This window comes from Tinamus guttatus, unplaced genomic scaffold, assembly GCF_059628265.1.
Source record: "Tinamus guttatus ecotype Peru unplaced genomic scaffold, ASM5962826v1 Tinamus_guttatus_pri_ptg000244l, whole genome shotgun sequence".
NCBI classification, from domain to species: Eukaryota; Metazoa; Chordata; class Aves; order Tinamiformes; family Tinamidae; genus Tinamus; species Tinamus guttatus.
The window spans coordinates 1914979-1929235 of record NW_028288778.1 but is presented as its reverse complement, the minus strand read 5'-3'; the positions used below and the strand labels follow the sequence as shown (position 1 = coordinate 1929235).

Genomic DNA, 14257 nt, shown 5'->3' with positions numbered 1-14257 from the left:
ATCACGGCAGCCTCGATTTCCTTGGGAGCCTGTCAGAGAAAACAGATGGGACTGGACATTAAACACGTGTTGAGAGAGAGTAATCAGCCTGGAGAACCTCAGTGCTGGTGTTCTGGTTCTTACTGGAGTTTTAGCGAACCCTATTCTGAAGAAGAGTTTGATGTAGGGTAACAAAATAGCTTTGTTAGTTAGTTATGGTGCTCACTGCCCGCTCTGTGGAAGCAGTGAGGTTGCTCAGGAATGCGATGCAGAGGGAAGGCACATCCCTGTGGAATGTCCTCAGGAAGGTGGAGAGGCAGGAGCTGGCAGAGGAAGCGGAGAGGAAGAGAGTCATGGAAACTGGGGGAGCATTTCAAGATAAGGGGCCAAGGAGCTGCCAGAGGAGGACCAGGATATTGGCAAACATGGTTTTATTCTGGTGTATATGGGAGTGGAAGGAGATTGGGATGGGAGCGAGTGAGAGGAGCCCCAGGCAGCAGCTGGGAGAGGTGGTCAGGTAGGGTGCAGGTGGAGAGGAAACTGCAGGAGAGGGCAGGTTTTCTGCACTGGAAAAGGTTGCTGCTAAGGTGAGAGCTGGACTGTAGGTGTAGGGGACCCTGGGAACCACTAGCTGTCAGATAGGGAGGCTAAATCCAGCTGGGATTTTATTTATTCACACTTCTAAATGTGGCTTCACAGCAGATTCAGAAAAAAGGGCCACTATTGAACTGAATATCAAGGATTTGCCAAGTCCCTATAAACTTTGTTTAGGAGCTAGGATTGAAAGAGATTTTTCTTGTTGGAATTGTTTTTGTGCACAAATTAAAATGCCTGTCCTTGGAGACTAGCTATTTTTCTGCAAAAGACCAATGAGCAGTTTGGTTTGGGAATGCTGAATGATTCCAAAGTGGAAAAAAGCACCTTCTCCCCTGCCTCCCTCAGAGCGAGTTGCTTATATTAGAAAACGGCATAAATGGAGCTTTTAAATTTGCAGCACTCTTTCCTGGGAGCCCTGAGAGTTTCATGTTAAGGAAGGAGTGATTCTAATCTCAACGTGGACTGGACCCTGCTCTAATTTTATATACAGTCCCTATTGTCAGAGTGATACTTTCAGTATGTTTTTTCTCCCTATAAATAGACAGTTTCCTTCCAAAGGAAATGAAACTGTTTGAAATAGAGGGATCTGTGTTTCTTTGAAAATCACATGCAATTGTTCTTGTGTTATAAAATCAGAAGAGCCTTTGACAGAATTCCAAATGATTATCTTTAATCTCTGTCTCATAGAGGCATATTAAAATGAACACAAAGCCTTATAAATGCTGAAGTAGGTTATTTAGAATCCAATCTCCCTTCAGGTAAATTACAGTAGCAAAGACATCTGTGGTCTAGTGAGGATGCTCGAGGAATTCCTTCCATTTTCTTATCTGTGTTTTTATCAAATGATAGGCTTGATATCATTCTGAAGAGGCTGGTGTGGTCAGCAACAAAGTATTAACCTTATTAAAACTGTTATGAGCAGATTCTCAAGCAACATAAGTAACTGCATTCGATTTAAGCCCATTTATATCAGTTTGAGAAATGGTCTTCAGCATTGGACTTTTCCATAACTGTGTGAGCACACAGATAACTACAGATATCTTTTAAAAACTCTCACTTAGTTTTGTACCTGTTTTAGGAACTCTGTTTCCAAGGTCTCTTAAAAGGGATCATTGTTTCAAGGCTAGCACTTTGGGAGGGCTGATTCTTTTAATCTTTCCCAAAGCAAGCTAGTCCAAAATGAGGATACTTTGAGAGGTTTGTAGAGAAATATGCTGCCTAAATATTATTAAACCTGTTTTTCTTTGAGAGTGAAACATTTTTGCTTCAAAATTCACTTTTCTTCTACTTTGCATAAAAAAATGGGGAAATGTGGATTATATAATGCAATCTTTAACTGTTTTCGTTGAATAACCGTTCTTCCATCTGCAGTTGTGTATATATTGTGATCTATTGAATCCAAGACAATACTTTCTTCGTCTAGTTTTGATTTTCTTCTGATGCTTCTTGGTGTTTTCTTTTTTGTGGATCCCACAGGGTCACCTCCACATAGCCCAGGTGCCTCAAGGCGAACAGGTCCAAATCACGCAGGACAGCGAGGTGAGCCTGGAGCTGGTGCCCGAGGAGCAGAGGCTGCTCTGAACCTAGAGAACTGCTGAGAACAGTATTTACACTTCATAATTTTTAGCATAAAAACAGTTCATTGTGATGGAAATGGATAAATCCAGTACTGCTACCTCCAATTTAGACTTCATTCACTCAGGCCAAACAAGCTTTAGAGCTAGTTGAGTTTACCCGGGTGAGAAAATTGCAGGTCCCTCCATATGTCAGCACGTCTGTAATAGAGACTCTTAACTGCAGAGGCTGCTGTCACCCTCTTGCACTGTTAGAGCTTGTTGACATGGAGAAGTAATAGCAAAATAAGGCCAAGCACAAGTACTGACTATAATATTTATTCTGCATGATTTAGATTCTGTAGAGTTTTTTTGTTTAACATTAAGCATATCTACTTGTGGGTTAGTTTAATCCATTTGTACCTTAAGTGAAGTCCCATAAAAGCACTTTTGGTGTGGAAGGATACTGTTAACAGAGAGCTATTGCGGAATGAACATTAGAATAAATATTATAGAAATATTATCTTTAAAGGCAGTCTGCTTTGAAGAGCTTGTCAAAGCTGAAGAGCAATAGGAATAGGTCAAAATGCTGTGGGTCTGTGGGGAGCTCCAGGGAGCTCCAAAGAGGCTGCAGCAGTTCTTGGGTATTCACCATGGTTTTAAAGAGCCACTGAAAAAAAATCTGATTCAGCAGATACTCGTAGTAGTGATTTTGAGGTTCAAATGCCCCCATATTTATGGGCTTTTTCAGGAATTCATGTATGTAAGAATTGTAAGGTCTGCATTTGTTCATGACAGATGAAAACATCTGTTTTTAAATGTGTTCCAATGTACACAGCTTCAGAAAAGAGGAACTCTTGCCAGTAAGAGCAAATGTAGAAAATACGAAAATCAAAGAATTGGTGATTTTCTTCAAAGAATTTTGAAACTTCACTGCAAGTCTTAGTGCTTGAGAAAACGTCCTTTTCTTCATCTAAATTACTTTTAAACAGACAGTTCTGAGCATAGAATAAAAAGCTAGTTTTGTAGTGATACTGCTTTCCTTCTCAGATTTTTTAGTTACAGTTTCCTTTAAAATAATTTTCACAATTGAGAATGTTTTGTAATAGATGTAATTCTGATAGTGGAATGATGTTGACATTTGGAGTTGAATTTTGATAAAAGTCTGTTAGTGCAGATGATAACTTTGTAACAATAAAATAGCAAATAGCATTCATACATGTAAAAAAAGATGTACAGTTCTATTTGAGAAAGAATTTGACTTATATTTGCAGTTTCAGATAAATGAGAGAAAATTAAGAAAAGAAAAAAAAGGCTTACTTCAGAAGTCATACAAAAGTACTTTATCCTGTATAATAATACCTCTCAAAAAGTAAAAGCTACCGATGCTGAAAAACTTTACTGTTTTTTAGTCTATTCCTCCTTTGTGTTTAATGTGCAGGCAATATAGCTGAATTTTCAAAAAAAAAAAAAAAAACACCTTCAGAAAAATTTTCTAAATGAATAGATTCCCTTAACTTTGAAATAACTGGCTAATAATGAGATGAGAAACAGGTTGTTTTAAGGACAGTTCTTTTGGAGAGCAAATTCTGAAATTTCCAAGTGTTTATTGTCACTGTTTTGCTTCTACAGGGAAATCTACAGATACATCAAGTTCACGTTGGTCAAGACGGGCAGGTAGGAACTGAACTGAGTTTTTAGCAACGTTTAACTTTATATAATTAATTTTGCAGCTGCTATGACTTCACATTATTAGTGGTTGTTTTAATAAACAAAATCTGTGTTGGTCTTTTTGTTTACATAAACAAAGCAAAATGATAAAAAGTTAAGCCAAGTATTTTGTCTATGGGCTCAAAATATTTGACCAACTTATTTCATTCCCCCTGCAATATGCTTTATTGCTGTTTTATACCTTCTTGTCATTGACCTCCTTGGTCTCAGGTTCAGTAACTGGATTGATTATTTTGTGTACAGCATGTTCCTTTCCCTGTTATCGGCTGTCACTGGCCAGATGTGGATGCAATCTATTGCAGTCTATGCAAACACAAGAACATTTATTGCTATGGTTTAAGCAGTTATTTTTTCATTATATGGCTGTCTAGGGAGGAACAGATCTTTCACATCTGCTTTTGTTCTTTTTGATAAGATGGCTTTATTAGGTGCTTATGCATGCATGAGGTAAGAAAAGGCAAGTTTTTATTCTGAGTGATGAGTCAATAAATGTTTAAATTAGCAGAACTTCCCTGTCAGGTGTCACCAAAATTGCTGACATCTGATCTCCAACACCCTTCGCTAAATATTAAACTATACTAAAATATCCATAGCCAAAATATTTCTGTAAGAGGTTGCTTCAGGAAAGTTGTTATGTTTTATTTTTTGTTCATGTTGAACGTTAACAAGCTGTGAGACATATGGCTAGGGCTTGAATGCTGCCCTGCATTGACAAGACTCACATCACCCACTTGACCTTGGAAGCCTTGAGAAGCTAGTGGTGCTCTGAACTTTTGACTACAGACAGTGTCTGGAGAGGGGGAGCAATCTAGATGATATCAAAGAAACAAAAAGCTTTCGAAAATGTTCATTATTGAGACTTTAATCAGAAGTACTTGGTGCAGAAGTCAGACTTGGAGAGGTGATTTTCTGGAGATGTCCCAAACTGTTTTAGAGCTTATTGTGATTTATTTTTTCTGTGTAAGATACTGCTGCCCAAGCGACATCTTATTGGAAGATTAATACAGAGTGGCATTATTTCTCTGTGAAATTGTGTGGATTCACTTGCCTTTTTTTTTTTTTAATTGCAGTCTAATACTATTACTTTTCTCCTTGAGAAACTGTTTCATAGTGAAGAGGACAGAACACCATTAACTGTGCCACAGAGTGCATCTCTCTACTTTGCTAAACAGAACAAAAGAGTATAGTTGAAAACAGTGCAAGCTGAGGCTATTTTTAATGGAAATACTTGGATGAGCACATTTTCCTGACAACACCCGTGCTGGGCAGGGAACGGTGAGTCCCTTCATAAAAAGGCAGCACTCAGCAGTTTTCCCTGCTAAAATAGTTCTGGGGCTCCCTAATCCCAGAAGCCTGGAAACAGAGTCTTGCTGATCTGACTATTTGCATGAATATGGGCAGAATAAGGCCACGCTGGAAAAAAGGTCTTCTGAAATATTTATAGGTAAATGTGCTTATACATGTGTATGTGCATATATATGGATCCATGATGTATGTTCACTGAGAAGTGTATGTGGGAAATCTAAGTTTCTTATGCATTTTGTCTTTTTTATTTTAACTAACTGGACTCTGGACCCTGCTTTTAATTTTTGTTGAAAACAAATGTGAAACATTATTCTTTTTCTTAAAGCACTGCATTTTAGTGCGAAAGAGCAACTCATGTGAATCAGCAGCCCGGCGTTGTCGCACTTGAGCTGCCATCTGGGCCAATTCCCAGCAGCTGCTGAGCTCTCCCAAAAGTATTTGCTGCTTAACTATTTTCCAGTAGATCAAGAAACACAAGCAAACGAGCAAATATTTAGTGGATATTATCTCCATCCTTAATTAGACATTGAAACCTTCATCAGCAGTTTAAAAACCACTTTTTTGCACTAAAGGGATGAGTAGCCCTCACATGATTCCTTCCAGCAGCGCCGAGTGCGAGGGGTTGCAAGGAGGTCTGTGGCTGCACTGGTTTCTGCTCATCAGCTGATCTGTTGTGACCGTTTTTTGAGCTTTTAGCTTGTGAAAATTGCAAAAGAAAATGAGTTAAACTAAGCTGTGCTTGTGGTTTTAGAATGGAAGTTCAAACTAATACATTTTCCTTGGCGCTTGCAGTGGGATAAGAGCACAAAAATCTGTCAGATGATATGCTCCAGTGGAAATGTAAGTCATAACAATCCGGGAGTTTGCAATCATCTGTACGTGACCTCTGATCAAAAAGACCTTTGTAGCTTTCACACCTGTCCATTACTTTGGAGAGAGTGGCTTTTGCTGCCTTCTTTTAGGAACTTTAATGCACCTTTCCAAGGGACACTGAAGGACACTCACAAGAAGTGAATACTTTGTCTCTTCCAAGGCTTCATTCAATTACTGAATGTTCTTCAAGACCAGCCTGTACTTGTTCATGGTGGTAGATCTTATCTCAGCTACTGGATATTCCATTTGAGAGTTCAGCTTGTGCTTCTGTGTCTCACCTAGTGCAGTGCAGGTGTTCCGTGGGTTGGGATGAGGTTTGGTACCGCTTCCTGACCTGGGCTGTCACTCTGAATTGCAAGGAAAAGGCCGTACAAGAAATGGGGGCTGCAGTGCACAAAGCTATTAACCTAGTGTGAGCTGAAACAGAAGTGACGTGAGGCTGCTGGAAAGCTTCATCAGTAAACTTCCAAACTGAAAGATATATTTTAAGTGTCCTAACAGTGATAATTGTAGCTTCTCTGCAGAATGTTGCTAGCAGTTGATTTTTTGGGTGATGTGTTTCTTCTTCTTCTTCCCTTTTTTTTTTTTTTCTCTTTAAATTCTCTGTCCTGGTAGTTGCACTGAATTTAGATCATGTTTTTCTGGCATCATGGCTCGTGGAACTAGTGAAATCATGCCAGAAAGCGCTCGCTCTACCTACACATGTGTTCTATTAGCTAAACCCTGTATTTCAATGCACGTTTAATAAAAATACCAACCTGCAAAAATAATTAGGCTTCATATTAATATTGGAAGCCTTGCACCAGTGGGAATTTTTTGGTACTTGGCATTTTATACTTGCAGATTACCAGGCATTTTCTAATTTGTCCCTTTCTTTGCACTGATTGTGCACCCTCCTTTCTCCACAGCTCCGTCCTTTCCTCCTTTCCTCCCTTTGCTGAGCTTCAGCATTAACGCCTAATAATAATTAATTAACACCCAGAAGGTGTTAAACATACGAGCCCTGCCCAAGACAGGTTGAGACATTGCTGACGTGTTCAGAAATAGCCATGTTGTGTAAAGCAGCAGCAGAGGACAAGCTCAGCAGTGTGACCTTTGCTGCCATCGGGGTCAGACGTCCCATTTTGCACATCCTAAAAGCCACCCTTTCTCCATTGTAGAAAGTAATTAAAATCACACCAGACAAATGGTCTTCAAATGCTTTTTAAATCAAAAGTTAACACGCTTTAAAATAGGAAGCTCAATTGTATACGTTCCTAGAGAGCTGACAATTTATTCTGCTCGATGAATAAATATTTTGACTAATAAGAGCGTTAGTTCACTTAATCTGAAGCATCAATCATCTGTTAGTAACAGTTAAAAGCTTGGGAATTTAGAACAGTCTCTATGATATTTTTAGGAGAAAAAATAGCAACTGTAAATTGCTCTTTTAGTATTACTGTTATTACTGTGTGTGCTTATACACACACACATACACATGAACATGTATATATGAAATAAGAACATACAATTGCTTCTGGTATATTGCCTTTTTTTTTCTAAAATAAACCTGACATTTTAGGCATCTGTAGACATGTCTTTTCCAGGGAAGTTTTTAATCACTACAGGACCCACCTGTAGACTGTGAAGTTGCATGCACAGCGAGCAGGAGGAGGATGACCCTAATGACAAACCCTTCTGCTGCTCCCCGGTGAGGCACATGGAGGGGTGGCTGCAGTATCTTTTTCTGAAGTTTTACTCTGCCTTCCAGAGTAAAATGCATCCTTATTGTAACTGCTGGCTTGGACCAGGTGTAAGGACTGTGTGAGAGGACAGGAACCCTGACCAGAAATGATATTTCTGGAGCTTGCTGAAGTGGTGCTGGAGAGAATATCAGCTGGATAGTGCTGGTAAGGAGCAGGTAGCTGCTGCTGGGCATTGAGGGAATATTTGTGTGTGTGTGAGATAAATACATTGAAGTTTGTGTCAGTGTCTTCAGGAAGAAGCAGGGATCTGCTGCCTGGTTCCGATGGGTTTTCCGTGCACATTGTGTGTGCCCAGTGATGGAGCTCAGGAGCAGGGGGGACCTCGTCCCCTGTGTGTGACCGTCGCTCCTGGTCCTGGCCCGTTCGCTGTGGTTGGGAGCAAAGGGCCATCTGGTAACCGTAGGGGAATGGAAAAGGGGGAAAAAGGACTTCAGCTGCTTAGCCAAGAAACCCTGCTAATTCTAGTAATTCCACATAACATCCAGTGGATGTTATTGAGGCCTGGATCACACTAAAATGAAACTTGGCTTCTTTATGGAGGAAAATATGTACAAACCTATGGAGTGGTTTTAAACTCTAGCTTCTTCATCTCTCTACACCTATTGTAATTACTGAGATATTTGCACCTTGCTTCCCAGTGAGAGAAAGCATGATTTTCAGTTAAAAAAGCAAAAATGAATTGACAGGTCCATTCTACTTGTGTTCATTTTTTTTTGTTTATTTTGCATGTATTATTTCACTGGAGAAAGAAAACCAATATATTTTCTGAATATTTAATTGCCTTTAGTAATCCTTTTTTTTTTTAAATACAAAACAGCAAAAAGAGCCATCTTAAACTGTTCGTATTTTCAGATAAAAGTTGTAGTTAGAAAGTCCTAGATTTTACAACACTACAATTGTTTATTAGATCTCAGTCAAGAAGGAATTGCGCACCGGAGGGTTTCTCCCTATTCTCCGAGCAGCAGAGGGCAGCAGGACTAAGGTGACCGTCAACCGCATCCCCAGCCGAGAGCTTCAGGAGGCCAGGAGGGAATTTGCAGCGGGAGAAGCGGCGGCGGCTCCGCCGGGAGCCCCAGGGCCGCGGTGCCCCAGGCCGGGCGCGTTGGCAGCGCCGGGGTTGGCGCCGCGCGCCGGGACGGGACCCTCTCTGGGCGCCAGCTGCTGCGGCGCTCGGAAAGGCTCTCCTGCTCCTGCACATCTGCTTTGGATAACACACACACAAACAGGCTCGTTAGGAGCAAAACAACCAGAGGAAAAGCCCGATATGGGACAGCTGGAACTGCGAAACCGCTAGGCTGCTTTTAAAAGCTATAGAAATGTCTATCTCCAGCTGAGACATCTTTGATAATAGATTGTATCAACTCTTGCAGGTCTGCTATATTTTTAGGAGCAAAAATAGGGAGCAGGAGTTTTGAAATAAATTGTGCTTTATGGAAGCTTGAAACAGCAGTTAGCATCCACTTAGTCTTCCTAGAAAATAAGTCTGCTTAAGATCCTTCAGTGTGAGCATTTTAAGTTTGAGGTTTTTTAATTCCTGCTAGTCCTTTATGCACATAGAGCCCTTACTGTGGCATCCACGTAGGAGGTGATCTCCACTTTCAACTCTGTTCCTCAGAATAATGTAGACCCTCAGCGCTCACCAAACGTTTAAATCAGAAACATTAGTCCAGTATTTAAGTTAAATGGAAATTTTAGTAAACTAAAAATGAGAAAAATTTTAAAGCAGTTGAGTTTATCAAGACATAGAGTTAGGATTAAAGTTTAGGGAAAAAAACTACTACTTACGTGAATAATAACATATGAAATATACCTAGGAAAGCAGATACTGTATTAAAAACAGTAAGATAGCTTTGTGTTATTAAAGAGAGGTAATTACTAGAAGAGGTAAAAAGAACTAATTTAGGTATATCGTGACTGCAGAATTGAAAATGCATGCATTTGCTTACAGTTCATCAGAAGTATGCACCTTCTTTGTCATCGTAAAGCAGGGTAAGACGCTGTCCAGTAGGAGAGTAACTCATCCCCATGGTCTTCATGATCCTGCATGATTCCTGAAACAAATCTGTGCAAATTGTTTACTGCTGTGCATTCGATTTGACGATGGCACAAGGAAATTCCTCTCCCCCAATATGGAGATAGTGCGAAGGAAAATATAATGCTGTAATGGCAATCAACCAAAACATTACAAATAGGAAAAAAATAGAGGAGAGGAACTGCTGCTTAGGAGAGATTAGTGGGAAAATGTGCTTTCTGTGGTTACAGAATGCAAAAATAATTCCGATATTTGACAGAAATTGCCAAATGTTTTTTAGTATATAGCACAGTTTATCCATTTTCAGAGAAAAATAGTGATTTAGAAGCTCACTATAAGTCAACAGGACATGCTCTATAAATCGGTTATCATTTTGGAAAAAACCAGCAATATTGCAAATTCAAGAATTCTGTGTTGTTTGGTAAAGACTAATTCTAGTGCATTTGTGCTTTTTCTTTCCCTATCTGTGTGTCTGAGTTGGGCAATCCTGCCTTCCACTGTCCTGGAGAGCCTGGACCTGAATGTGCCCCCTCATAATAATTAATATACGCACGTGTCTGTTGAGTCTAATTCTATTTTTGTCAGCGTTAATTACGTAAAATGTCAGAAATGAGTTATTAGGTGGCCCAGTTCGGTAATCATTGCAGCAAGCTGGGGCAGGTATTGAAAACCACCATGACTGGGAAAGCGGCTTCAAATTCAAGTTTTCTCTTTTTAGATTTTTAAAGGTGTAAAATTCTTTGTTTTTCTATGAAGACACTTAAGGGATAGAAAAACTTCTGAATTTTTACTATTTTAAAAAAATGTTCAGTTACTTAAATGTGATCGATAGTTTTTCTTCTTTTAGAGTTAGGAAAAAAAAAAAAGTAAAAGGCAGATGTCTCTGTTAAATTTTGGTTACCATTTCACATCCAGTAATTTTCAACACTATTTTTCGTTGCTTCTTGATACTTTGAAGATATTTTATAACTCTTCTTAAATCAAGATTATTTAAAAGGAGGGAGAGCCCTGGTGAATTTTCAGATCTTGTAGAGGAGAGAAGGCCTCGCTGTTGTTTATGCAGCTGATCTCTGCTTGGTGAGGATCCAGTTACTCGTCCTTCCGTTGTGATCTCCTGGTGCTCTTTGTTTCCTGGTGCCTGCTGCTGCCAAAGCAGCAGATCTTGAGCATCAGGCTGCAGCATTTACCCCCGCAGGCTTGGTTGGGTCATAGGTTTCATTAGCAGGTTGTCTGCATAAAGTTGTCTCCTCGTGCCAAAAGGCACCACTGTATTTGATAAAGAAAAGCAGTTGTATCGGTGTTTGCTTGCTGTGTCATCAAGAACAATGTCCCTAATTAGGCCAGGAGGGGCAGCGTGTTTCCAGCAGCCTGACCTGTGCAGTGCAGGCGCCGATCAGCTGTTCCACTTCCCACATGAAGACAGGTTCTTAGTGCAGTTTGCTGTGCCAGGACGCGTTGGTATAGAAAGGAGGCACTCTGTGAGGCAGGTTGGCTATTTGAAATTGAACCTTCCTCATCCATCAGAATGGACAAACATTGCGCTCTTGCCAGAGCACCTAACAAGGACTCTTGGAGTCCTCCCCTCTTTTCCACGTGTTTTTCAATCTTTCCCGAAACCACTGGCAAAGCAGACAAGATGCTCGGAGTTCATGGCCTGGGCAATGTGGAAAATGCACAGCTGTGCTTTGGGGGATGCGCCATGCTGCCAAGAAAAGGAGAACTCTCTTGGTTTGTGATACCTCAGGTTGTTCAGAGCAACCTTTCAATGGACGAGTGTTGATCCTGAATGTTGGATTAACTTGGTCGCTTTAAAATGTGAACTGAGAAGATGGTGGCCCAGGTTGCTCTCTCTCCCCTGGAACATGCTGACGTGCCTCGTGACCCGCGAGATAAAAAGTCGTTGTTTTACAAACTGTACAAGAAGATCTAAATGTGGACTTCAATTCCAGCTTAAGAATCCTAATGTCAGGTTTAAGGAATATGGGTCTTGTTCTGGAGGCTAATGAATCCTTTCTGCAAAACACTGATTGCTGTTCTGCAGTCTAGAGCTTCTTTAGGTTGAATACACAGGTACAGTGGATGTAGATGTATCAGATTACTGTGCTCTTTCTAACTTAAAAACTTGGCATTTCCTTCTGCTTTAATCTACAATTGTAATTCAGGAAGGCTGCAACAGAGAGTCATTATCGACCCTCCTTAAGCTGCCACTCGTCTCATCTTTTGTCTTCTGTAATTTGGGACCCAACCTACCTTTATACGCTACAAAAAGAGTCTCTGAAGGCAAGGTGAACAAAGCCTTCGGTAGCAAAATCCCCTCCCGTATTTATGGCCTCTTTTGGACACTTCAGCTTTTGGCAAAGTACAGCACGAAGGGAACAGCTTCACGTTAATAATAGAAGATTCCAGTTTGACCCCACTTTGCTGCTTCGTCTCGGTGACGCAGGTAAAGATTTGTTTTGGGAGCAAACAGTGAATTCCAGCAGATAGTTGGCTGTATGCACATAATATAGCGTCTGGGCTTTGAACACCGAGTTTCCTCTAGCCCTTCTCAGGACTTAGACATTATGTCACGCACCTATTTTTGTCCTCCCTTCAGCAGTCTCCGTTCCCAATACAATGTCTCTCTCAATGCCCTGCACAGTCCTGCACTGTTACCTGTCTCACATCACAGCCCCGGCTGTTTTCCTTTGGCCTGCTCAGCAAAGGCAGTAAAGTGCACAGAGGTATGTTGAAATCGGACAGTATTTTAATACTGATACATATTAACTGTTTGATTCCAAATGGTTTATTTCCATTTATAAAATTTTCTGAGTTATGAAAAGAATTAATGATGGTGACTTGTTATTATCTTGCAGATATTTGTTGGGTATAGACCCTGAGCGACAGAGTCCATAGAGCAGTGGTCTAGGGAGGTTATAAAGCCAGACAGATTAATGAGGGCTTTGGAGAAGGGCTTTTTGCTCCTAAGAGGGTGGGTTGTGCCATTAAAATTCCATTCAAGCAGACGGGAGCATTTACAATGCTCCAAAGAATATGTTCTCTATTTTGGAGTATATTATGTTCTTTATTCACCCAAATCTTGTTTTAATATTGCTGTAAGCTTAATAAGAAAAGATGAGATATGAAGTGATAATCTTTTAAATATAAGGAAAAATAATTTTCCCCACCTTCGTAGAAGGCGTAGGTCTAAGCTGTATCTTATTAGAGATTTTGGTAATAAAAATCTCTGGTTGTAGAATAGCAGCCATCACAAAGCTATCTTGCTGTGCTCATCTAGAGAAATGATTTCTTTTTTGTTTTGTTTATTTTTTTAGTGCTCTTCATTTCTGATTTGCTCATCATGTGATATGAGCACCGTCGCTAGCTGCCGATCTGACCCCAGCACTGCTCCGCCTCGCGTGTTCTAGCAGGTCCCTCCTCAGCCCTTGTAAATGTTAGGGATGCCTCTAACCTGCTCCCCTACCTTCCAGCATCAAATTCGGGAAGGGTTTCGGGAATTCTGGCACATCTGGCCGGTCGATGCCCTTGATGAGGTGACACCGGATCTGTTAGTGCTGATGCTCTTGGCTGGGGCCAGCTCTTTCCTTGCTGCTGGGTGACCCTGGTGCTTGTTGAGCAGTTGGACATGGAGAGACTTAGTTTCATCCTCATGTGAGCAGAGATGGGCACGTGCTGCCAAATTGTTAATGGCATCTCTAGCGTTCAGACAATTAATAGAATTGATTTTTCCACTGTGTCGAGCACAACAGTAAATCTGCTCTGTCAAAGTTAAGCGACCTGTAGGATCCGATGGTGTTCAGGATTATGACTTCTGAAGTCTTTTGCAGCAGATTTAAATGTGTGCAAACATGAAACAGTGCTTTTTGCCAGCTTTCCTATAAAATGGTGGGGTTTTGCAGAGTTTATGTTGGTCGCAGCAGCTGTCCGTTTTTAAAATAAGCCAGAATGGATAGTTGGCAAATAAAGAATCATCTGTCTTTTAGCAGAAAACCTATGTGATTTGCATAGTTTTCAGTGTTTTGACAAGCAAATATTAAACTTAGTAAGATTTGACCAGTTAATTGACTTTGAATGTCTATTTAATCCTTTCCATGGTTCCATCATTTTCAGTCCAGTTATTCAGAATCGTTAAAATATTTCCAACTAGCTGAGGGAGTATCTAATAAATTGAGAAAGGATGATCAAAAGACATAATGTTGTGATTTGTATGCTAACTTAGAAGAAGCCCTATAGGATAGTTCTCCAGTAGGATTTTTTAAATTATTGCTGCTTCCAGCAATTACTGACATTAACAAACTGGAAAAGGACTGATTTGTTGTTTACTTTAGACACCGAAATCCCACATCGACTGCCCAGTTTCCAGTTTTCATCTCAGATGCCTCTTTAATTAGCTGAAATATATTCAGGGTATTCAACATATGTCTGTATTACTGTGAATAAAA

General features: G+C 40.3%; 1 protein-coding gene across 2 annotated transcripts in view; it reads left to right on the top strand.

Moving 5' to 3' along the window:
• Positions 1 to 14257, top strand: part of BANP (BTG3 associated nuclear protein) — a 129508-nt gene that overhangs the window by 69632 nt on the left and 45619 nt on the right. The window contains exons 10-11 of one of the 2 annotated variants that reach the window (XM_088526255.1): positions 2053 to 2115; positions 3762 to 3806. In XM_088526255.1, coding sequence (XP_088382381.1) covers positions 2053 to 2115; positions 3762 to 3806 — 108 coding nt within the window. The remainder of the gene's footprint in view (positions 1 to 2052; positions 2116 to 3761; positions 3807 to 14257) is intronic. The other variant, XM_088526256.1, reaches the window with a different exon arrangement.